Genomic DNA, 26511 nt, shown 5'->3' with positions numbered 1-26511 from the left:
TTGCTCTTGACCAATTACTTCTCCCGAGTAAATACATATATATTAAACAAAAAAATGTAGAACCCTTTATCAATCCACTGCTGGGAGCAAGACGCTTCACGGCTTTCAGTCGCGCGTATGGTTTGACCATACTTCACCACACAGGTTGGTGAAGGGACTGCCCAGGATCTATTTGGACACCATTCGCCGCTGTTATTAGCCGTCACTCGAAATTGAACCCAGGTCCCTGGTTTCCATGCTCAACATAATGTAACTGTAGGTTTTTGTTACGCTTGTCTCAGCAATTCCGAACAAAGTGCACGATGTACTTTCACAAGCGCATTAACGAGCATGATGGTACATCGTTGGGCAAATCGTGAGGATTAAAATAAATCCCATGACATTTTCTGTAAAACTGCACAGTAGCTCACAAGGTATGACTCATTTGAGAATAATGTTATGATCGTGTGCGGACAGAATGTGCGGGAATTACATTTCAGGCATCGTAGAAGGATTTGATTAGTCATTGACATCTATAAAAAAAAAAATCAGCCGCTGTTATATATAAAAAAAAAAGTAGGCACATTGTCTACACCTGCTCAAACGAGCAACGTGCCAAGGCTCATTCCAGATGGGGGCCCTCTGGCAGTTGTGGAAATTTCACATGTATGTTGTTAACTATGGGGGGGGCGGGAGGTGAGGGGGAACTCAACACTTAAATCAATAACACTGCCTGATTTAGCCGTGGACCAGGCATCTCACTCAGGTGGCCGGGTTCATAGTGCAGCGCGACTAGCATCTCCTGGCGCAGAATGCTGTCCGAGCTGGCGTGCGTAAGCGTACGCATGCTCACCAAACAACCGCAGGCGCGTGCGACTTTCCACATCCCCCCCCCGCCCCCCCCCGATTGCTGTGCTGTGCTACACGTGTGACTGCATCCTCTGTTTTTCTTCCATCAGTACGACGATCGATCGCAGTCGACCGACTGGTCTGAGTGCAGCCGCACCTGCGGCGGAGGAATCATGTTCCGCCGGAGTCCGTGTCACTCTGGCAGGTGAGGGTGTGAGGCGTGTGCCTCTGGAGAAGGAAGTGTACAGTTCATCTTCTTTGGTTCTTTCGGTAAAGTCACGGAGATAAAAAAATAAAGTGAATAAAAAAGAAAGTGAATACAAAATAAAAATTATGAAAATAAAATAAAAACATGAATGTAGACTGTAGCCTGGTTCTTAATCGGAGTGAGTGTACTGGCATTCTATAATGTAGACTTATTTTTGGATCTTTCAGTAATAAAAAAAAAGAACAAGTCTACATTATAGACTGCCAGTACGCTCACCGAGGTTAAGAAGCAGGCTACAGTCTACATTATAGACTGCCAGTACACTCACTCAGCTTAATAACCAGGCTACAGTCTACATTATAGACTGCCAGTACACTCACCGAGGTTAAGAAGCAGGTTACAGTCTACATTATAGACTGCCAGTACACTCACTCAGTTTAATAACCAGGCTACAGCCTACATTAGTGTTTTTTGTTTTTATTATTTAATTTAATTTTTTTCTCATTTTTATTTTTATTCACTTTATTTTTAGTTTTCTATCTACGTGACTTTACCGAAAGAACCAAAGAATATGAATTCCTGCAGTCACGAAAGTTTTAAGTAACAATTAAAGTGTGCAGTTGGCGAGGGGGAGATCACCACCAAAGCTTGACATGGCTCATCGCACTCCGCTGAGCGCTATTATTTAAATGTTTTAAAGAGACAAGTTTTCCATGTGATGTTGGGATGACAAGACACGTTATTTAGCTCATCTCATATCACCGTATCATGACAAGATTGAAACATGTTTTCTTATTCCGCGAATGGCTTTATAATCGCAAAGAGTACAAGAATAAGCAATTTCAGCGCTTTGTCGATACCCCGTCTGGAAAATGCGCGATAATGATGTTATTATCACGATAGGAATGAAATATTTATTACAACCTCAGCACCCCACATCCAGATAAGGGCCGGTTCATGAAGGTTGGCCACTAATGTTAGCTGAGGCTAGGAGTCAGACGGGTTCACACTGCTCAGTATGTGCTACCACTACACAAACGCTCCGAGAACGATGTGCAATACCCCGAAAATCAACAGAAATTACCCTTCTCAAAGTGCAAGATTGTTTTTGAGAGAGCATGACCTGACTTTGAGAGTGGGGAAAAAACTTGTAATGAAGCGATTTGGTTGTGATTGCGATTGCTCGCCGGACACATCGGTTGAAGGATGGATGAAAGTACAGGGTTGTTTCATCATCATGCTCTTAGTTTTGATTGTCAAGTCAATTTTATTTTTGCTTGCACACGTGGGCAGCATTTCTGGCACAAATCTGCCACTCAAAGCGCCATCATCACATTAATGCTTAAACATAAACATTTTGTATTCTCTAAAATTAGGGAATGATTAGATACATACCATCTATGGTTGTTTAAAATATACAAAAAATATAAATCAAGTTTTGGTTGTGAATTAATTGTTGAAACACGTTGTGTCAATCATTCCCCGTATTACTCGAGAATGAAAACTAAGATAAGCATGAGCCTCTGATTGTATGAAAGGCAGGGTTGTTGGGATGCCCTGGAAGCTTGTCTATTATCATAATCAGTCTTGATCAGTCCACTGCTGGATGAAGGCCCCTCCAAACCGCCTCCACTTCTCGCGATCCTGCGATACAACAATCCATCCGGCACCTGTGCATAAACTGATTTAGTCACAGGAACTGAAGCAAGTCTATAGATACAACTATTTATTTCCTCTCAGTTTTAAATATTTTTTTTTGTGAATGGCCATATTGTAGGTAAATAATGGTTATTTGCAAAAGTGACTTTTCTTTTTTACTTAGGAGTCCCAAGAACACCTTTCAAGAAGGTCCTGCTTGTAGACATTGCACATCTTGCATGCTAAAGGAAATATATGGGTATTAGTGAAGAATGTTTAATATTAGCATGGATAGGCTAGCAACCTACTTGCCACACCGCCTCTCACTGACACCTTGCTGCCTCAGATTGCTCAAAGAGAATTGAGAAAGCTCAAACATGTGTATAGCAGTCAGACGTCATTCTTATTATGGGACACATTCACTTGGATTGTGTTAAGCAAATGTTGCAGATAACACCAATGCTTGGCGATGCCAGCTCCAAGGCATGGACACCTGGGGGCATTGGCACCGGTATACAGCAAATTAATTCATTTATTTCGTAAAACGAATCTTTCATTATTTTTGTGAACGCAGCATGCTTGATGACACACACGGTGGTGGGGCGGTGGGGGGGGGGAATTCTATGTTTGAACAAGTTGCTAGGAGTGTTGGTATTAGGTAACAAAAATATGTCACGGTGGTGAAAAATTGCATTCTTCTGGCTTAAGCATCACGGGTATGTTTTGTTTTTGGATGATTTTGAAATATCCTGAAATGTAATTGCGTATGCGGCCGGACAACATTGGAAATAACGCAGCCATCATCCCATCCTTACGTGGTCTCTTCCCCCCCCCCCCCCAACTGTCAATCGTATATTTGTAGTGTTAAATCGGGCCGGTGTCCGAGAACGAAAAAAAAAGTCACACCGGCTAGCGATAGAGTTACGCCAGATAACGTATCGATCAGCCGATCGTCGATATAACGTGATCCACCGTCGCCACGCGTAGGACGACATATGAACATGGAATCGAGGCTTCCTCGTGCTTGACAAACGTCGCTTTCACCTGCCGCGTTTGGCTGCCCGCGAGCCTGCTTTATTCGAGCCCAGACATAGATTTGTTTTGCTCATTTGATGTGGAGGCTAAGCGTGGAATTTTATGGTTGAACGGAGACAGCCACAAAAATGCCACACCCAGCGCTTAGGCACATTCTTACATCCTTGAGCCATCTTAAATTGTGGTCTGGACGCTACGAGAATTTTCGTAAAAGAATATAATTCTCTTTGCTATCAAGCTACTTGTTACTCAGGCCGTCGTCACGTGCCAAGAATCTGTGCTGGCTTGCTCAGCCGCCCTCCTCGGTCTAATAGACTCTCGCCCCCATCATTGGCGGCTCTGTACATGTACAAGCTTAGTCAGTCCACTGCCGGATGAGGCTACAGTTGCCACCTGTCTTGCATTCCTTAGCATTGTCCTCTTTTTGAAGTAACTGTCCTTGAAAAGCTGTGAGCCGTCTCAGAAAAAAAAATGAACCGTCAAAGGTCCCGGGTTTTTGTCAGCTAAGTGCAGTTTTCCCCTCCGCCGGTCTCAGTTCTTTTTTGTCGTGCTCAGTGGTGGCACCCCTGAGATGAGGGTCTCGCCAACGCGGCGCGGGTCAAAGTGGTTATTTGGTCACACTCCACCACACTGATCAGCGTGGGTTGGTGAAGGTAAGGTGTGAGCACAGCACAGCAACACTGCTGCCCCACCAATGTAGCCCCGCAGCCTATATCACCTGCTTTGAGCCATGGTGATCGCCCATCCAAGCACTACCCAGGCTCAACTGTGCTTAATTTTCGAGGAACGAGAAGATGGGGTGCATTTCTGGCGATTGTGATCGTCGCAGTGGCAGCATAACGTCACACGATTTGGTATCTTCCTCCTCGTAGAGGCCTCCTGTACATTCGCAGGCCACACGCAGGCAACGTCACCCTGGGCCTCCTGGGCCAGACAAAGTGCACACAACCACGTCGCCGAACCTTTGCGCTCGAGTTCTCGTCATCAGAGTTTGCGAACGACTTTAGGAAGCGCGCAAACAGGACTCGTGACGGCGGGTCGTTGTTTGTTTTGGCAGTTGGCGTCCTTCGGTGCCCGAAGCTCACGGCCCCGCAGCGTGGGCGCTCGCCCAGCGAGTGACTCTGAAAACACTTCCCAGATGAATTCACAACCCTCCTTCGCCTTTCACTGCCAAAGAGGCGGCGCCCTCGGCCCCAAATGCGTGCTCACGCAGAGAGCACAAGAGAAGGCCGTGTACCGCCAACTTCTGGTGCTCTTTGTTTGGTCAAACCTTGGCACTGTGCCCCCTTTCCCCACCACCCCACGTCACCAGTCAAGTCCTTTTAAGAAATGTAACGCCTTTTTATAGGGGCGATGAATTCCTGCGGAGGATTTTCCCGTGTGTCAATGCATAGGCGGTGATTTTATGGAGCTGGTAACGTTTCTCTCTCGTTCCTTCGCAGGAACAATGTCGGCTCGCACTGCACGGGGTCAGAAAGGACGTACGCTTTGTGCAACACGGAGGTGAGGAGGGACATTCCGGTCGTGAGGATTGAAATAAAATAAATCCAAATCGGACGCGTTTGTGTGCCGCGCTTTGTGGAAGACTTTATTGCAGTTCTCGAGTGAGGAAAAGGATAGATGCGTTGTCAAAGGAAGGACAAAAGGGCCCTTCTAACAGTCCTTCAGGACCACAGGGGCATGCATTGCTTTATTTCACTGATGTGTTTTTGGCTCGGCGCATGAAAACATGAATCCAGTGGGTACAGTGGTTGGTATGGGCCCCGAGTGTGAGCAATGGAAAGTGGCCTCCTGGGTATTTCCCTCTCTCTTCGTAGCCCAGCACCTGGGCCCCTCTCGACCCACGTGACACTGGGGCAGTTGCACCGCCTGCTTCATAGCGGCACCACTGAGTGGTAGTGGCTGGGTGCGGGGTGGCGATGGAAACGATTTCACTGTCAGGGGGTGGTGTTTTCCAATTCATGTTAAAAAGCACTCGATGAAGGAGCTCTATGGTAGTGCTTGCATCGACAAGAGAGAATAATCCTGGACTGTTCCCGCTGTTAGGTGGAAGGTATTTCCCCCCCGGTAGCAGTCTGTACTCCTTTACCTGGTTTACGATTCGTTTTTGTATTCAAATACGTTTCATTTAGTCACGTAAAAAGTGATTTGGAAAATCTATAGGCCAGGTGGAAATGTATATCTTTCCAAAATTAGTTGCCTACTCACAAACAGGATGAAAGCGAACTAGATCCTTTATACCCTTGGGTTCTTTTGGTAAAGTCACGTACATAGAAAAATAAATAATAGATCACGACGTTTCGATCGCAACAACAGCTTTCCATTGCTCATCGAAACGTCGTGATCTATTATTTATGTTTCTATCTACGTGACTTTACCGAAAGAACCAAAGAGTATGAATTCCTGCAGTCACGAAAGCTTCAAATCATGATACGACCCTTTTATATTTGATAAAATTTAATCGATTGAAGGAGACGATGAACACGTTCTACGATAAGACACAAACTACACGCAACGAATTCCATCAAGTCACAGAAGGTTACAATTGGGGAAGCCACCGTAAAAAAACTACGCGTAAATCACGGCAGTAGCCGTTGAAGAGAAACAATTCTGTTTTGGTGAACAGGACGTTGAGTCAACTCGCTAAAATACATGAACGGGAAATTCGACTTGAAAAAAATACACGAAATACTCTTAGGTTTTTTCGGTAAAGTCACGTAGGTAAAAAATTAAAATTAAAATTAATAAAAGTAGAATAAAAAATAAAATTAAAATCACGACGTTTCGGAGGCAACACAAGCTTCCGTCTTCAGGTGGAACCGTCACAGCACGATTGCTGTATCAAGCAAGAGGATCTGTATCTTACTTGATAAGAGGATCTGTATCTTACTTGATACAGCAATCGTGCTGTGACGGTTCCACCTGAAGACGGAAGCTTGTGTTGCCTCCGAAACGTCGTGATTTTTTATTTTATTTTATTTTTATTTTACTTTTGTAATGCGGGCGTAAGCGACCTTCCGGATGTGACGTCACGGGGGGTGGAGTCGTGTGACGTGGGGGGAAGGTTCGGGGCCTTAAGCCGGTAAACCGGAAGGGGAAGGCAGTCGGGGTGTGAGCGGAAAAGAGTGAGGCCACGCGGGCGAGTGTGGAGAGGGGGGGCGCCGACGGCCATCGGGAGCCAACCCCGAAGATAAGAGGAAGCTGCGGAGTGGTGTGCAGCTGCAGAGGAGACAGCCAGGAGGGCTGCGTGTTAGAGGCAGCGGTGTGGCTGCCAGGAGGAGCTGCGGAGAGAGAGAGAGAGGGGGCTGCTTGTTAGAGGCAGCGGTGTGGCTGCCAGGAGGAGCTGCGGAGAGAGAGAGAGAGAGCAAGAAGCTGTCAGAGCTGCGGAGGGAGAAGAGCAGCAGCGAGTACAGCCAAGGGGGGCTGTGTGAGAGAAACAGCAGCGGAGCTGCTGTTGCGGATCGGGCCGACATTGGAGTCAGCACCGTGGAGAAGCTACAGAGTAAAGACAGCCGTGTGGGTGTACAGCACGAACCGAATAATAAAGGACACTGAGCCAGACATCGTGGTCCAGTCGTTTATTACACTGGTGTCGGAAGTGCAACGGCATGTCGAAACAAGTGAGGAAGAAAGTTAATCCGGCGCCTGCATCGGCTTCTTCGTCCGACGACGACGAACTCCCTCCAACCACGGATCCTGTTGGGGTGGTGGAGGAGAGCCCGGCTGAGGCGACCACGGGAACGGGAGTGGAGGATGTTGGCGCGGTGGCGGGTCCGTCGACATCATCAGACGCGGATCAACGATGGCAAGCGATGGCGGTACAACTGGAGGCACTTAAGGACGTCCTGGCGCATCTATGCCATCTCGTCGCGCCAGGGACGATGGATGATGCAAGTGGTGCTCCGCGGGCCGCCACGTTGCCTGTCCTGCCGCCGCCATTGCCCACGCGGCAAGAGGCCGCCATTTTGCGCGCTCCGTGGCGCCAAACCGCCATCTTGGCCACGCCGCGGGCCGACGCCATTTTGAATTTGCCATCACAACCACCACCATTGGAAGACGGCGGGAAGAGGAGTCGGAGTCGCCACCTTACAACGGTTAAAGAATTTTCCGTCGGTGGGGACTGGAGCGCGTTCGCCTGCCGCTTCTTGGCGGCGGTACGCACAGCAAGATGGACCGATGCGGAGGCTTTGGAGGTGTTGCCGACTCTCCTGGACGACGAATCTGTCCGATTCTTCCGTTCCATAACGACCGATAAGAAGGCAACTTTATGTGGTGTTTTTCAAGAAATGGCCGATGCTTATGAGCCACCAGATGATGCGCATCGGCGATTCGCTCAACGACAACGAGCACCAGAGGAGTCGCCCGTGGCGTTCAGGGGTGCGGTGCTGGAGCTGGCCATGGCAGCTTATCCTGAGACGCCACAGGACCTGCTCGAGCCTCTCATATTAGGGAAAATGTTGGAGCTGTCTCGGGATCTAGGGATCCCCATGCCTGTGTGTGGGCATGAGAAGCTAACTTCCCGGACGGCTGCTAAGTGTCTCGATGCGCAATTCAACCTCCGTCGCTGGAAACAAGTGACGGCGTGGACGGGGGGGCCCGTCAAAGAAGGGGATGCGCTGGGGTGGAACCCTGCGCAGGCCGTCTATGTTCCGGATGACCGGGGCCCTCAACAACTGACGGCCGCCTCCGCTCCATGGACGGGACGCGGCGGGCCGAGACCGCGCGCGGTGCTACCAGAACGGGGCCGTCAGGAGGCGAGGCCTGCGCTTCGGCGCAACGAGGCCGAATGTTTCCGCTGCGGGCGTAGGGGCCACTATGCCAGAGACTGCTGGGCCCGCTTCCCGGCTCCGCCGCAGCAGGAGGCCTCGGCACCGGTCAAGTCGGCTAAAGATCCTCCGAAACAGGCATGTCGGCACACACCAGACACTCGGCAAGGCTTTCCACCTCACCCACCACCTGTGTTGCGCGATCCTATTGTTGTTGTTAAAGAAAGGCCATCGACGGGGCCTTGTCATTCAGTTACGCAGTGGCGCAAATTGGCACGGAGAGTTGTCGCGGCCGCTACGGGTTCGTCCACTGTACCGGGGTCCATACAAGGTGTGGACGTGCGCATTTTGGTCGACTCGGGGGCGTCTGCGACTATTATATCGGATGTCATTTTCCATCTGTTGGGCATTCCGTCGGGGGCTGTGCGTCCGGTTTATGGGTCGTGCGTCGCTGCGAACGGGGGTAGCATGGGTATCGTGGGTCAGGTGGATGCTAAGATATCTATTGGGGATGTGTCGGCCTCGGGTGTTGTGTTGATATCGAGATCTTTGGCGGTTCCTTGTTTGTTAGGCACCGATTTTTTGGCTAAGATGCCCATTTTGATCAAAGTCAATGAGAATTGTATTGAACTGCCGGGGGGCCGTCAAATCTCGTTTCTGCCGTCGCCCTGGGGGCGACCTGCTTCGGCCGTACAAGTGCAGGCGCTGTCCGTCGCATCTGTGGACATCCCACCTGGTACACAGATGCTTATACCCTTGCGGTATCGGAAGCCCCTGCCTGATCGGCTAGGAGCAGTAGGGGTCTTGTTGTCTCCGTCCGCCACGATAACAACCGGGTTGGCGTTAGTGGGGGCACAGACCATCGTCCGGCCGGATCAATTACCGTTTTTACAGGTGCTTAATGCGGGGGGAGAAAACGTCCGTGTCCCGGCCGGTACGGTTGTGGCACATGCCACTACGGCGTTTGCGACCCATGATTGTCCACATAGCCGGGGAGTTGTTGCTGGGGTTTCCGAGCCAAGGAGTTCGGATGATCGTTGGGTTGCTCATTTATGTGACGAAAATTCTTCCCTGTCCATGGAGCAACGTGGTGCGCTGCGTAAATTGTTGTTGACATATTCCGATGTGTTCAGCTCCGATGATTTGGATTTGGGCCGCACTTCCTTGCTTTACCATCACATTGAGACGGGCGATGCTGCCCCTATTCGATTAAATTCGCATCGGATGAGTCCTGCGGAGCGAGAACACGTACGGGGGGCAGTGGAAGACATGTTGGCTGCGGACATTATATCGCCATCTAACAGCCCATGGGGCGCTCCAGTCGTCTTGGTTAAGAAGAAGGATGGCAAATTGCGATTTTGTGTTGATTTCCGCAAATTGAATAAGATATCGGTGGCAGATGCGTACCCCCTGCCGCGTATGGATGACTCCCTCGACGCATTGTCGGGGGCTAAGTTCTTTTCCACACTGGACCTCTCTTCGGGATTTTGGCAGCTTCCCCTTGACGAGTCCTCACGGGAGAAAACCGCATTCCGTACGCCGCAGGGGTTATTTCAATTCAACTGTCTCCCGATGGGATTGAATGCGGCCCCTGCTACATTTCAAAGATTGATGGAGCTCGTTTTGACGGGGTTGCAGTGGGAGACATGTCTTATATATTTGGACGATATCATTGTCTTCAGCCGCACATTCGATGAACATTTGACGCGGCTGGAGACAGTGTTCACGAGGATGCGTTCTGCCAAATTGAAATTCAAACCAAAGTAAATGTCACCTACTGCAACGGTCCGTCCGCTATTTGGGGCACATTGTGAGCGCTGAGGGAGTGTCCACGGATCCGGAAAAGACGGCGTGCGTCCGGGATTGGCCGACTCCGGCCACCGTGGGGGATGTTCGGCGCTTTTTGGGATTTGCCTCGTATTACCGAAGATTCGTGCCGGGTTTTGCGACGATTGCGAGGCCTTTGCATCTCCTTACGGGTAAAGGACGGAAGTTTGTTTGGGGACAGCCGGAGGAGGCGGCCTTTCGGAGTCTGCGTGATCTATTGGCCACGGCCCCAACATTGGATTATCCCGATTTCGATCACCCATTCATTCTTGATACGGACGCGAGTGACACAGGTATTGGGGCGGTGTTATCACAGTCTAAAGGGGGTGTAGAGCGTGTCGTGGCGTATGGTAGCCGAGTCTTGTCTCCTGCGGAAACCCGCTACTGTGTCACTCGCAGAGAACTATTGGCGGTTGTTTTTTTCCTACGGCAATTTCGACCATACCTCTACGGTCGTTCTTTTATTGTGCGTACGGATCATGCGGCCTTGCAATATGCCCTTAAAATTGACCAGCCATCCGGACAGTTGGCACGTTGGTTGGACACGCTACAGGAATTTTCCTTCCAAATTCAACATCGGAAGGGAGTGCGCCATGCGAACGCTGACGCACTTTCCAGATTACCGCGGCGCGCCCCTTGTAAATGTGAGTCGGGGACGCATAGGTGTTCGCCGATTCCAAACCCCCCTCAGCCGCTCACGTTGGCCGTCGAGAAGTCGGACACTCCGATGGAACCGGGACCGGCTGACGGGGTTTTGAATCTGCCGCGGTCTGTCTGGATCCGGGAACAGATGATGGATGAGTCATTGGTGTCCTTGCGGAAGCGGTCTGCTAAGGACAATGGGAGTCCGAGTACGGCTGTGGGGCCGCAAACCGCTCTCCGAGATGGTCTGCTTATGTGGCGGGAGGGGTTCCAGGAACGTTGGCGCCTGGTGGTACCAACGTCCTTGCGGTTCGAGTTGATTAGAACCCTCCATTGTGACACTCTCTTACATTTAGGGGTGCAGAAGACCTTGTTGACGTTGCAACGTCATTATTTTTGGCACGGCATGGCGACAGATGTCGTAGGGCACGTGCGCGCGTGCCCTGCGTGTGCACAACGTAAGCCGCCGAAACATCCTTACGTGCCGCCTCTCCAGTCGATTCAGGTGTCTCGAGTCAATGAATTGGTGGCACTGGACATATTGGGACCTTTTCCACCATCGGCGAGGGGTAATAAATATTTGCTGGTAGGGGTTGAGTACCTCTCCCGTTGGCCGATGGCCTGGCCGTTGCCCGATCAGTCGGCCGCGGCCATTACCGACGCCTTTTTGTTTGGGTATATTATGGATAAGGGGGCGCCTGAGAGACTCCTCACGGACCAGGGCAGGAATTTCTCTTCTAAATTATTGGCGGAAGTGTGCGCGGGCCTTGGGACTAAGAAAGTACGGACATCCCCATACCATCCGCAGACGGATGGTATGGTTGAACGGCTGAACAGGACATTGTCTGCCATGCTTTGCCATACCGTGAGTGAACAACAATCAGATTGGGATCTGCACATCCCCGGGGTGCTTTCGGCGTACAGGATGACGCCTCATGCGGCTACAGGATATTCGCCGTTTTACCTTATGTATGGTCGGGAAAACGTGCCACCGGTGGATGTGCAATTGGGAACTGGGGTGAAGGGACCTCGGAAACCACTTCCTGAATACATTCAGGACACGGTTCGCCGAGTCACGGAGGCGCGGGAGAATGCCCGCGTGGCTACGGCCAAAGCCCAGGCCCGGAACGAGCGATATGCGCGACGGTCTGAGGGGGAGTGCCCTTGGAAGGTTGGGGACCTAGCCTGGCTTCATTGTCCACAGGTACGTCCGGGGACCTCGCCGAAATTGCACAAACCCTGGCATGGTCCCGTACGCCTCATTGCGGTTCCCAACCCACAGTCAGCACGCGTCCAGATTGGGTCTCGTCGCTGGGTTGTGCATACGTCGCGCTTGAAACCATATGTTGCTCCCTTACATGATGCGTCATCCCCCAATGTTGCCTTGCCGGGGTCTGTTGCTGCTGACGCTCCCCTGCCTGCGTCCATTGATTTTGCTAGAGCGCCTGTCGTACCTGTTCCAGACAGGCCGGCCGTGACATTGCGGGGGACGAGGGGCCCTGCTCGGAGGACGCCTGCCAGGTCTGCGGGACCTTCGAGCCCTGCAGCCCTTCCGACCCAGCTGCGGGCACGGTCACAGGACAAGCCCAAGACTAACTCTTTAGAGACACGGGACGGCGGTGGACTTCCAGCTGCGACAGGGGGATTACCCCCTGTCGTTCCTCGACTTTCATCGCGTTCCCGTTCTGCGAGTGGGCCGCCGACCGTCCGGGACGGGCCGGCGACCCGCACACGTTCCAAATCGCTTACGTTTCGTTGATTGTTGTTGTCTTGTTATTTTTTTCTTACAGTTGTATTTATTGCATGCTTTTTGTACGTTCGTTGATGTTAATTGCGTTGTTGTTGTTGTTCTTGCTGTTACATTGTATGCTTAGTGTCCTTTAGGGGGGGAAGCTCGGTTCGCCGCATTACGATTTGCTATTGGTCAGCCGAGGTCGGCTGGGATTTTTCTACGGGGGAGGGTGGTGTAATGCGGGCGTAAGCGACCTTCCGGATGTGACGTCACGGGGGGTGGAGTCGTGTGACGTGGGGGGAAGGTTCGGGGCCTTAAGCCGGTAAACCGGAAGGGGAAGGCAGTCGGGGTGTGAGCGGAAAAGAGTGAGGCCACGCGGGCGAGTGTGGAGAGGGGGGGCGCCGACGGCCATCGGGAGCCAACCCCGAAGATAAGAGGAAGCTGCGGAGTGGTGTGCAGCTGCAGAGGAGACAGCCAGGAGGGCTGCGTGTTAGAGGCAGCGGTGTGGCTGCCAGGAGGAGCTGCGGAGAGAGAGAGAGAGGGGGCTGCTTGTTAGAGGCAGCGGTGTGGCTGCCAGGAGGAGCTGCGGAGAGAGAGAGAGAGAGAGCAAGAAGCTGTCAGAGCTGCGGAGGGAGAAGAGCAGCAGCGAGTACAGCCAAGGGGGGCTGTGTGAGAGAAACAGCAGCGGAGCTGCTGTTGCGGATCGGGCCGACATTGGAGTCAGCACCGTGGAGAAGCTACAGAGTAAAGACAGCCGTGTGGGTGTACAGCACGAACCGAATAATAAAGGACACTGAGCCAGACATCGTGGTCCAGTCGTTTATTACACTTTTATGAATTAATTTTTTTTACCTACGTGACTTTACCGAAAAAACCTAAGAATATTAATCCTTGCAGTCACGAAAGCTTCAAATCTAGATAACACGAAATATTCCACTTCTCAATGTCAGCCGTGTGAATGACCCCAGGTCACATCGCACCTGAACACGCGCACGAGTCAGAGCCCTCTTGTCAATCCACTGTTGGATTCAGACCACCCAGAGAGTGGAGATCTTGGCGGCTGATCGGGGGGAGGAGGGGGGGGTGATTTGATCACAGAATTAATTGTAAAAATCTTGATTTATAATTTTGCCCCCTCTCTTCGTGTTCAAAATCAACCTTTTGCATTCCTCTTTGACAATGTATTCGGCTTTGCCGACCATTCCCTTGATAACGACGGGCTGTTGTAGGTACAGTAAATATGAATGCATTGATTAACCACGTTTTTTTTCAATGTGTGTTTATAATGTCGTTAGTATATTTATGTATTAATAGCCATTGTTAAAATATCATCAAGTACGGTTTTTGGGTGAAAAAGGGTGACTTTCGATGCTGTCGGAACGAATTAAGCCTTTAACGCGTATTTCCTATGCTAGCTTAACGACCAAATCACTTAACGGCCAGTTTCATGGAACCAATTACCGTCGTTCAGAGGGATTCTACTGTAGGCCGTTGCCTGGCAAGTCAAAATATCTATTGTTGTACTGGTCTTCTATGTCCCCACATGTATGCTCCCTGTCTTCATCATCCTCCCGCACTGACCAGTGTGGTGAGGTCCGCTCAAATAGCCTCCAGGAGTCCCACGGTGCGGGGAGGTCGTCATCCAGCAGTGGATTATTGACAAAAGGGCTTCACATGCACACAGAGAGGGAGAGAGATAGCCACGGTCGTGGGCAGAAGGGGTAGAAGGCTACAAACGAGGGAGAATTCCTTTCTGTAACAAGGCAGTGCCTCGCGTGCCACTCCAGAATGTTTGTTTTTGTTTGGGTGAACAATTCTTCACCGTCTCTCCCCGCGTTCATTTAATCATCCAGTGCGGAAGACCCCGTCGCTAAAGTTGTGGCCGTGACCCCCAGGGGTCTGGTCCTCCTGCCTCTCGCCCCAGCAGCGAAAGCGGCGAGCTGCGTGACCTGTTCTGCGCCCCGACTTGTTACATTATTCACCCCGCAGACATAAATCTCGACACGGCTGACACTCTGCTGATGTTCCGGTTCAACATCAGGACTTTCCTCTTCTGCCTGCGACCATGGCTATCTCTCTCTCTCTCTGTGTGCATGTGCAGCCCTTTTGTCAATAATCCACTGCTGGATGACGACCTCCCCGGACCGTGGGGGTCCTGGAGGCTGATGAAGACAGGGAGCATAGATGTGGGGACATAGGAGACCAGTACAACAATAGATGTTTTGCGGCACTGCCCTCTGCTGAAGATATTGCCCTGCAGCAGTCTGCTGTGCACCTGTTTTATGCACGATGGTCTGACGTGCAAGCACTCCCCCAAGTTCAGTCTCGCTTAGCTTCTGCGATGTGATGAGTGCACTCTGTGTAATTTGGTCATAGGCTTCTTCGTGATTTTGTCTGCCCATGCACTTCAACCATAATAGCATCGCAATTCTCTCTCTCGCCTGTAGCCTTTTACCCCTTGTTTTTTTTGTAAACTCCTCTTCACACTCTCTGAATTAGGCATGCTTCCCTTGTGTCTACAGTGCGCCTGTCACACTTTATACCAGGGGTCCTCAAACTACGGCCCGCGGGCCACATGCGGCCCACCGAGGGCATTTATCCGGCCCATGGTCACTAATTGGGCTGCGCTTGTGAGCACTAATTGGGCTGCGCTGGTGAGCACTAATTGGGCTGCGCTGGTGAGCACTCATTGGGCTGCGATCTGTGAACAAAACTGCAGGTGTAATTAACTTTTTAATGGCACCCGCACCAGTGTGAGCCTGGGGTAAAAGCGGAGTTCCCCCAATCAGACTGCATTGATGGGCAGTGCAGTCTGTATGTCTCTGTGTGGGCAAAGTTATTGCTGGTACTGTATATTGTTTTTGTAGCGCTGTATATATATTGGTATTTTACTAATAGCAATTTTGACTCCCTAGGACACAATGATGTCAAGAAAGAGAAAAATTTACTCGGAGTGTAGGATATTCAAAAAACAGTGGACTTATGATTACTTTTTCATGCAGTACAAGGAAAGAGCTGTGTGTCTGATATGCCAGAATATAATGTCTGTGTTCAAAGAATACAATTTACGTCGACACTATGAAACTCAACATAAAGATAAATATGATTGTTTGGTCGGAGAAGTGAGAAAAGATAAAATATTAAAACTGAAAAATACATTAACAACTCAGCAAAATACTTTTGTGAAGCAGAAGCAGCTAAATATTTCATCACTGCGAGCAAGTTTTCAAGTTGCCAAGCTAATAGCGTGCACTGGCAGACCATTCGTTGAGGGAGAATTTGTTCAAGAATGCCTTCTTCCTGTTGCCAAAGAGATGTGTCCAGAGAAGGCCGATTTATTTAGTACAGTGAGTCTTTCAGGACCTACAATTACACGGAGGATTGAAGAAATGGGAGACAATTTCCATCAGCATTTGCAAAACTCCAAAAAAAAACTTTCCTATTTTTCCTTGGCACTCGACGAAAGCAATGATGTTCGTGATTCTGCACAACTTCTAATTTTTATTCGTGGGACGAATGACTATTTCAAAGTCACAGAAGAGCTTGCTGCACTGCAAAGCATCAAAGGAACAACTATAGGAGAGGATATCTATGCAAAGGTTTGCCAAACTGTGAATGGTTTGGAGCTGAACTGGGCTAAACTAGCCAGTGTGACAACTGATGGTGCTCCTAGCATGGTGGGGTCTAAGAAAGGAGTAATTGCTCGCATTAACCAAGAGATGGACAAACATAACCATTCTCGTCCAATAGCCATACACTGCCTCATCCACCAACAAGCGCTGTGTAGTAAATTACTGAAGTGGGACTCTGTTAACTCATTAGAGCTCATGCACTAAACCACAGACAATTTCAGGAATTTCTGTCTGAGCTAAATGTTGACTATGAAGATGTTCTGTACCACACATACGTCCGTTGGCTGAGTCGAGGGAGAGTTTTGAAACGTTTCTATGACTTACATCCACAGATTACAGCTTTTCTGTTTTCAAAAAACAAAGAAGTACCAGAGCTCAATGATGCAGAATGGAAATGGCACCTTGCCTTTCTGACAAATGTAACAGAGCTACTCAACAGTTTCAATGCGCAACTTCAAGGAAAGGGGAAGCTCATCTGTGATATGCAATCACATGTCAAAGCATTTGAAGTAAAATTAGGCCTCCTCATCAAACAAGTGAAGGAGGAAAACTTCTGCCATCTCCCCACAACTCAAAATCAGTTAGCGGAAAAACCATTGGTTGCATTCCCAAACAAAACATGTGTGGATTCACTGGAAAAATTGCAAAAGGAGTTCCAATTTAGATTTAAAGAGCTTCATCTCCATGAACAGGACATACAGCTTTTCCGTAACCCATTTTCTATTGACATTGAAAATGTGGATACAATTTACCAAATAGAACTGGCTGAACTGCATAATTGTGACTCTCTGAAAGACGCATTCAAGTCAAGCAGCCTTCATAATTTCTATGCATTTCTCCCCTCTGAGACATATCCTCATCTCAGGAACCATGCACTCAAAATGGCAACCATCTTTGGCAGCGCTTATGTCTGTGAACAAACTTATTCCAGAATGAAACATTTGAAATCTCCAACCAGATCTAGACTAACGGATGCACACTTGCATCACTTGTTACGACTAGCAGTGACAAATATGGAACCGGACATTGACCATCTCATTAGCCAAAAGCAGGCCCATAGTTCCCATTGAAATACTGGCAAGTTTGTTGATTTAACTTTACTTGTTCTTCATTTTAAATATTGTATTTGTTCCCGTTTTGTTTCTTCACTTAAAAATAAGATATATGCAGTGTGCATTGGAATTTGTTCATAGTTTTTTTTTAACTATAGTCCGGCTCTCCAACGGTCTGAGGGACAGTGAACTGGCCCCCTGTTTAAAAAGTTTGAGGACCCCTGCTTTATACATTCAAAAGTGTGTCCTGGGTATAACGTTAAACTCTGTCCCATGATAGTGTCACCCAAAACAAAAAACAATGCTGAGAGAGGAGAGGCAATGGGAAGCCACCTGGACCATCCTTCCTTCATCATGGCTCAAGAACCCGAGCAATGGTGATGAGTTGTGAGGTGAAGAGAGGCGAGGTGGATTGGGTAAGATGAAGGGAGCTTAAACCAAGGACCCGCCCTCGAGAAGATAACTCAAAAGAGAGGCAGAGAGAGAGACAATTCATCCAAGTGCAATGTTTTGTGTTATATAAATCTCACTGCACGCGTGCGTGTGTGTGTGCGGGGAGTGCTAAGAACCTGGTTATCAGAGTTTCATTCCCACTCACGCCCAACATCGCTGACAAATATAAAAAAAAATCGTTGCTGGTCCTCCGCCAGGTTTACTCAGCCATAAGTGAGTGCCTGGTGCGGAGTGTAAAACAGCGTCTCACAGTGGGAGCTCAAGGCGACCGAGCGTGGCGTTGGCCACCAACCCCTTCATTCATAAGTTCTCACTAACAGCACTTTCCCCAACAGTCTGTTAAGGCTATACGGGGGATCTTTGTCTTTGTGGTGGTGCATACAGAGCTGTCCGGACGGCTCGCGCGAGCACCGCGAGGAGCAGTGCGCGCAGCACGAGCAGCGCGAGTTCGAGGGCCGAATGCACAAGTGGGTCCCGTACTACGGAGGTACGGCCACCGCACGCACGCGTCACATGCAGAGTCGTCGTGTGACCGTGAGATGAGAGTTGAGTGTGGTGGTGGGGGCAGGGGACATGATGGGGGTGCAGGTGGGGAGGAGAGGGCCGAATGCACAAGTGGGTCGCGTTCTACGGAGGAACGGCCACCGCACGCGTGCGTCACATGCAGAGTCGTCGTGTGAACCTGAGATGAGAGTTGAGTGTGGTGGTGGGGGCAGGGGACATGATGGGGGTGCAGGTGGGGAGGAGAGGGCCGAATGCACAAGTGGGTCGCGTTCTACGGAGGAACGGCCACCGCACGCGCGCGTCACATGCAGAGTCGTCGTGTGAACCTGAGATGAGAGTTGAGTGTGGTGGTGGGGGCAGGGGACATGATGGGGGTGCAGGTGGGGAGGAGAGGGCCGAATGCACAAGTGGGTCGCGTTCTACGGAGGTACGGCCACCGCACGCGCGCGTCACATGCAGAGTCGTCGTGTGACCGTGAGATGAAAGTTGCGTGTGGTGGTGGGGGAAGCAGACGTGGTAAGGGGGGGGGGGATGTGCAGGTAGGGAGGAGAGGGCCTCGGAAAGAATCATCAGGCCTCAAAGGTGTCCTCCTCTGGCATTTCACCCCGGGCATCCAACTATTTTGGGGGGGCCCTTTGATTGAGAATGCAATAATGCGTGAAGGTATTTCTTCGCTGTATTTTTTGACCCCGGGGGCCAATTCGAATATCGCTCGCCTCCTGACATTGGCCGTGGCAGGGAATCGATTCAGAAGTGTGCAGGTTGCTGGCGGTTTTGCGGTAGTCAATGTAAATTAGCATCGGGAAGGTCCTCCTGTAAACGGTGAGGGCGGAGTAGCCGTACCCCGAGGTGCGTCGGCGTTGGCTGGCCTCCTTTCACCATCTCCACGTCAGCTACAGCCGTTAATCTCCTCCATTAGCCTGCGAGATCGTTCCAGAATCAATAAAACCGATACCTCTAATGAATGCCTCCAGCGGAGAGTCTTGAGTTTAACGGCCTTATTATCGTTTTATTCAATCCCAGGAATGCTGTGGCATTTTTATTTGGTGAGTTTTGCGTCACCATGGTATTTTGGGGGTTCCTTTGTGGGCGCCTGTTGTGGTGTGCTGTGTAACGCAGTGTGATGCAGTGGGGCGTGTAGGTGGAGCGCCGGTCTCTGCACTCCGCTATAAACCCAGAAATCTGTGTTCAATTTCCAGCGATAACAAACAACAGCGGTGAGTGATTGTTTGAATAGACTCTGGGCCCTCTCTACGCCAAACCCACACTGACTAGAGTGGTGAAGTATGGTCAAACAACCCCCATGAATGACAGGGAGTCAGGTAGACTTCATCCAGCAGTAGATTGACATGGGTTATTAATCATGGCTATCTCATAAAGCACGTGCACAGTAAATTGGTGTCACTTACATCTGTCATCGTCTCTCAGTGTGACGCCCTTTGGTTGCGGGGCTCGTAAAAACGCGACATTTTCGCGAACGGAACGCTTCTAGATTTGAAGCTTTCGTGACTGCAAGGATTCATATTCTTAGGTTTTTTCGGTAAAGTCACGTAGGTAAAACACTTTAATTAATAAAAGTAAAATAAAAATCACGACGTTTCGGAGGCAACACAAGCTTCCGTCTTCAGGTGGAACCGTCACAGCACGATAGCTGTATCAAGTGGGAGAAATTCCAAGAAACAGTATTTGTATATATACTGGTTGAGGGTGGGAGGAGCCAAGGTAGGCCCTGAATACAGCAGTCGTGCTGTGACTGTTCCACCTGAAGACGGATGCCTCCGAAACGTCGTGATTTTTATTCTATTTTACTTTTATTAATTTTTATGTTTTACCTACGTGACTTTACCGAAAAAACCCTAAGAATATGAAAAATGGAACGCTTCACAAAGGATGGAACGCAAATGTTAGGAAGGCGTTACATAATCCAGCGAAATGTAATGCGTGCCTTTTCTCTTCTTCTTCCTTATTTCATACACGTTGCCCCTGTGTTGTGCGCATGCCCCCTCGCCCACCCGCTCGCGACCAGCCCACAATAAATGCGAGCTGAACTGCATGGTGCGCGGTCACAACTTCTTCGTGCGCCAAGCGGAGGCCGTGGCGGACGGCACGCCCTGCGAGCCGGGCGGCCGAGATGTGTGCGTGCAAGGGGTGTGCCGGGTAAGGAGGTCATCCCCCCCCCCTCCATCCATTGGGCCCCCAACTAAGGCCCCCCCTCCCCCCCACACTCCCCCATCCAACAGCTCTCCATGCTCGAGCACAATCGCAATCTTTTATTTATTCTGGAGATATCCGACGAGCTGCAAAGCTCTGTTTCTTTTACAGATGTCTGGTAAGGCGGTGGGTCAGAAAGTTACAACAATGCACAATACAAATAAAACCCTTTCTGAGTGCAAAGTATAGGGAAGGGAAGCACATAGCCATAAATAAGTAAATGAAAACAACATCATTTTTTTTTTTACCAGGTCAAGTCTATTGAGTGAATAATTATTTTTCAGAAGCGACCTGGCAACAAATGGTAGCATCAACATTAACAGCAATAATTAATCAATACATTGCTGGATCAAGGCTCCCCCAAGCAACTTTTTCAGGAAGTTAACTGTTTTTATGTATGGAAAAACTCTTAAACGCCATTCATCATCATCATTCGAACTGCGTTTTGTGTTTAGTTTGTTGTCCTTCCCCCGCACCTCCGATTAGCACGGTTGGCTACGTACGGTGCGAATGAAGTTCAACATACACACGTAGCCATGATCTATGCATTGTTGGGTACAGGTCTCTCTCAGTCGTCACCATCGCTCAAGGTCGTGTCATGCAGTGATCCGCTTGGCACTCGCAAACGAGCCGATTCCATCACTCCATCTCCATGGTGGATGTAGCCACAAAAGCGTTCTCTCTGTTGGCAGCCACTCCCATTGTTTGTATTGCCCACCAGTCAGTGTCCCTTCAAGAGATGGGTCTTGTCCAAGAGATGTGTCTTGTCCAAGAGCTGTATCCTGTCCAAGACCGCTTACTTTTCTTCAGTCAATTACAACGTCTCCATCTTCTCTCGCCACGTGTTCCTCTTTCTGCCTCTCAATGTGATTCCAAGCACGCGCCTTTCAACATCGTTGGATAAACACCGCCCCCCCCCACCCATTCCATATTGTTCATGCGAGGTTGTTTGACCTTACTTTACCACGCTGGTCAGTGCCAGTTGCTGAAGGAGGTTGACTCGGATCAAGTTCAGATTTCACACTCCTCCCAATCGATAGTCCTGAGTGTAAATGCAAGCTTAATCCTAAATATGAATGAACAATTGTCAAGCACTTTTATAATTGTTATTCATAGGGTTATAATAATTCAACCGCAAACTAATTAAACCACATGCTATTTAAAACCACAGCCTAATTGAAACCAGAGACTTATTGAAAAGGCCAACATTGTGTAACGCTAACCTCAGGCTACAATGTAAGTGCTTCACATGTATATCCAAGCACAGTTACAAAATGTTAATGTTAATGTGCTTTGCCAATTCGCACTTAAGAATGATTTTCATTTCGTATCGCGGGGAATCCAACAACAATGTTGATATGTTAATGTCGGGGTTGGTGGGTTGACAGCAGTAGTCGAGCAAATACCTAAAACGCTGCTGGTGAATCATCGAAGCTGGCGGTGGTGTTACGAAGTGGCCCTTGGTTTGGGATTGGTGTCCGCAGTTGCACTGTGGGCCGTTATTCATCGTCCATTGGTGTAGGAGACGGACACAAAGTGCCACGTGATGTTCTGATGCGGTTCAGCACAGGCGATTGTTTGCAGGGCAAGTTGAAACTGAGAGGGTCTGCTGCAGAGTCGTCAATTGAGCGTGCGTTAGATGCGTTGCTCTCCGCTGAGCCTCAGGGTCGAGTCAGGGCACTTTGAGAGCTGCTTCAGCGTTGTAGCCAGTTCCAAGTGTTTACACAATGAACCTACACATTTAACCAAACCGCATTAAGACCCAACCGTGTTCCTATAGTTTTGCAAGTTCCAGATTTTGCAGGCAAAAAAAAACAATCTGCACAGTACATTTTTTTGACCGTGGAACAATCGCGTTTTAAATTGTCCACGGAGGCATGGTGTGTGGTTGGATTCCATCCACATTGTTTTCGGTGTGAGTGAGCACATACTGCACATCCCAGGGTTTTTTGTGTGGTCACGAATGCCCTTTAACAACAGGGTTTTCTTTCCCCCACCCCACACACTCCGCCTACCTCCCCACCCCGACATTGACTGGTTCCACTTATCATGGCACAGACATAGGTGTGGCTCAGAGTGCCGCCCAGACGGGCGTATGTCGGGGGAGGTGTCTGTCCAAGGCACGGGTGTTCAATGATGTTGCCTCAAAGCCACTGCAAAAAACGATTGGGGTTTCACGCTTAATGTGAAGGGTAACACTGGTCAACAAAAAAAAAAAATTTCTGGCCTGGACTTTTGCAGCTCTTTTAGACTAATTTCAGGGTGCTGATTCCAAATCTGATCTCAGATTTGCTCTATCACATCTAATTTTTATGCTATCGGCATACCCCATTTTCATTGATTTTACCCGAAATAAACTCTGTCACTTATGATTGCAAGTTGTTGCGAGTCAGTGACTGCTTTAGTGTTAAAATATGTTGCTGTATTTTTAGGATAGTGTGTTTATAATATCATTTTATGTAGATATCCACATTTATTTAATATTTTTCTTCTGCAGTTTTTATTGAAAATGCAAAATTTGATATCTCTAAAACCTGATGTGATAGACAAAAACTGATGCCAGATTTGGAATCAGCACCCCAAAATTACCTTAGAACCGTTGGCATACCTTATGCCAGAAAAAGTGTGTTGACCAGTGTAATAGACACCTTTCACAAATAATAATTGCTTTCACGTCGAGGGGAATCTGTTCATCTCGAAGTGTATCCCCAGGTAGACAATCGGGGAAAGGACACCGTCCAAACGGAATTCTGGTACACAACCATGAGATTTTTGCATCAGCCGGCCTTGCTGGAATAATTTTAAAACAAAATTGTTTATAGATTGATGTCACCTAATTTCATTGGCATTTCACAAGAACGTATATTTGTTACCAAGCCGTCACGCGTATGAGATGCACTTTTTCAGCAGCGTAGATTTCCTGAAACGTTTTGGTATAATGACGGAGCGTTTAAGTGAAAGTATTCTTGAAATGTTGAGGCCTCAAACATCTGGAGAGGAGTGGCGACAGCCATTCGCGCACTGCGCTCTGCACCCAAGTTCGTCTCCTGGCCACGGCTAAAATCAGCGGTGATATCTGAAGTCGGATGTAACCGTGCTGATAAATAAGCGGCAATGCACGCATTTGGTGGGTTGTGAGGCCAGGACCCTGGGAATACGAGAACCACCGTTCTCAAAACCCGACAGTTGAACGCTGAGAAAGTTCGCGTTCAAAGAGTGCGACCTCAGCATTAAACCATCCCCTGCTGAGGTTTTCGCGCCGGTAATTCACGAGCGTTGATTGGACCTCACCCGACGCCGGCGATGGTTGTCGATACCCCGGGGGGCACCCCCCAGCAATCGTAAGTGGCTCACAGGTGCGGCCCATGGGAGGGGGGGAGGGGGCTATATTTGGTCACATCTCAAGTTGCACGAAGACATAAAAAAACCAGTCCAGCAGCCCTGTCTTACCTTTTTTTTATGCTCGATTCAGTATGTGCTGCCCATAGCAACCCACGGTTAGGATTTTTTAATTACCACAATTGGGTTTTCATTGAATGATCTCAAAGGGTAGGATTAGATATGTCAATATCATGCTAAAGATAACCTAATGTTTCACCTCCTCCCCCACCCCACCGTAACTGAATTATAACAATTTTGTTTTTGTGATCCCATTCAAGTCTATTCTGTTTGTATCTTGTGTACTGTCTCTTTAAACAAAACATCTCTCGTTTTCAGTTAATTTGCCCCATCAGCCTTAATGTAACGTTTGCATATAATTTGTTAAATCATTATTATGATTACTACTTTATAGAAGGTACTATGCAAACCCACTGGCTATCATCAAAGATTTGTCCATGAAGCCATCCAGATATATAAACACAGACACAACTTCAACCGAGACGATGGGTGCAAATTGAGCAATCATTGGAAGGACGTGATTAACCAGATAAAGTCTTAACCTGCTGTGATGTTTCCATCCTTCCTGCCGATGTTAGCTGACTCTCTGAGTTGCATCGCTAGGTTGCATGTCTTTGTGTTGACGGGCTGGATGTCCTACTCGATCTGCCAACCGAAGCATCATTGACATGCTAATCTCGATTTAAAGCTTTCGTGACTGCAGGGATTCATCTTCTTGGTTCTTTCGGTAAAGTCATCTAGAATGGAAATAATAAAATAATAAAAAATAAAACATAATAAAATAATTCTCACGACGTTTCGGCCACAACGCAAGCAGCTGTTCAGTTATTCAGACTCTGTCTTATCGACAGACCTGTTCTTCACCTGAGGACGGCTTCTTGCGTTGTGGCCGAAACGTCGTGAGAATTTTTTTATTTTATTTTATTATTTCCATTCTACGTGACTTTACCGAAAGAACCAAGAAGATGCTAATCTCCCACAATACAATGGCCACTTCCACAGCCTCAGGGAGACCATCTCTTGCCCCGCCCTCTTACCCTGAGGGGACTCCCATCTCAGGCCTATATAAGACCTTGTTTCAGTGGCTTTCTCTCTCTCTCTCACCTGAAGACGATTGCCTGTGTTGCGATCGAAACGTCGTGATCTATTATTTTTCTATCTACGCCAATTAGTTACTACTTCAGCCCACCGGTGTGTTGGAGAGTAAATCCACAACAATTACAATTTGAGTAGTGCGACGTTTCGCTGGTAGTTACATCCAGCATCATCGGGCGATTTACCAGAATAGTGAAGCAATCCATATGCTTATGAAAGCTGGTGTAATTTAAACCTTTACGTGAATAACATCCGATCTAATTAGGCTCTGGTCATGTTTGAACCTTCTTTGCACGTATTGTAATCGTTTGGGAAAAGTAAAAAACAAAACATTTCTAAAGACATTTTATGTAAGTGAAATTTGATGAGGTTAAAATACAACAGTTCATGGCCAAGGCTGTTGGTGAAAATGGCACCAGCCTCATCGTGTGAGAGACTGCAAGCCGAGACTCGGTGGTCATGGGTGCCAGGAAGACCTGGCAGAACAAACGCTAGCTCGCATATCTTCTCAGACAACAGTGGTGGTATAAATCATATTCATAATTATTTATCATTATTTCTTCAAAGGAAGATATAGTGAGACATGTTTCTGCCAATATTGAGCATTCAAGTCCAGGAAGTTTTTTGTTGTAATGTTTAAAAATGTTGCTTGTAGCCTACGGGTTAGATGGACTCAGGGAGGGTCGACAAAGAGGGGAATAGATTTGACAAGTCGCCCGATGATGTGCTATCCACCAGGGCCCATGCCAACCCACACTACACTCCTGATGCACACATCCATTCATCTCATCATCACCCATCATGAGCTATGATCAGTCCACTGCTGGATGAAGGCTTCCCCAAGCCGCAGTAAACTCTGGTGCACATGGAACTGATTTCATCGCTGCATCTAACTAGGCGGACATCCTCTTTAGACGCATTCCATCTTGGTCATCGTTATTTAATGGCATTCAATTTCAAAACTTCCTCTCTCACCACTGGCTTGTTTCTCCTCTAATTTTGGATTTTGATATCAAATCACAATGCCAGAAAATACAGGGTGCTGCTTTGCATATGATGTTTTATGTCAACAAGACAACCCTTTCCAGTTGATACGTTTGTATGCGGTTAATGTTTGCTTTGATTAAAAACCAAATAGGTTCAAAAGCAAAATTCTCACAAAGTATTTGCTCACAAAGTGCTCCTTATATTATTGACTCTAAAGGTATGAGTTGTTGATCCTTGACTCCAATTTGAACTTTGTAGCATTATGATTGTGCATTGATTGCTTTGCCTATGCCACACGGACAAATCTATCCCAGAACACCTCTTAATCCAAGAGGTGCCCATGTGGTTCAGGGGTCAGAGCATTGACCGGCACTTTGGAGATCCTGGTTTCAAATCAAGGTTTCGGCCATGTGTGATTAAATTGTATTGCCATGTAGAGTGAGTTGATGGCATCAGCCTTGTGGTTTGTTTTTTTAATAATCTGAATTTGAGATCCTATTTG

General features: G+C 48.5%; 1 protein-coding gene across 3 annotated transcripts in view; it reads left to right on the top strand.

The window, feature by feature from the left end:
• Positions 1-26511, top strand: part of LOC144933614 (papilin-like) — a 56110-nt gene that overhangs the window by 4974 nt on the left and 24625 nt on the right. For all 3 annotated transcript variants that reach the window (XM_078858598.1, XM_078858599.1, XM_078858597.1), the window contains exons 3-6: positions 939-1033; positions 5152-5212; positions 18198-18300; positions 20344-20474. In XM_078858598.1, the coding sequence (XP_078714724.1) occupies positions 939-1033; positions 5152-5212; positions 18198-18300; positions 20344-20474 (390 nt within the window). The remainder of the gene's footprint in view (positions 1-938; positions 1034-5151; positions 5213-18197; positions 18301-20343; positions 20475-26511) is intronic.

The sequence above is a fragment of the Lampetra fluviatilis genome, chromosome 7 (genome assembly GCF_964198595.1).
Source record: "Lampetra fluviatilis chromosome 7, kcLamFluv1.1, whole genome shotgun sequence".
NCBI classification, from domain to species: Eukaryota; Metazoa; Chordata; class Hyperoartia; order Petromyzontiformes; family Petromyzontidae; genus Lampetra; species Lampetra fluviatilis.
The sequence above is the reverse complement of the archived record's forward strand: the minus strand, read 5'-3'. Positions and strand labels throughout refer to the sequence as shown.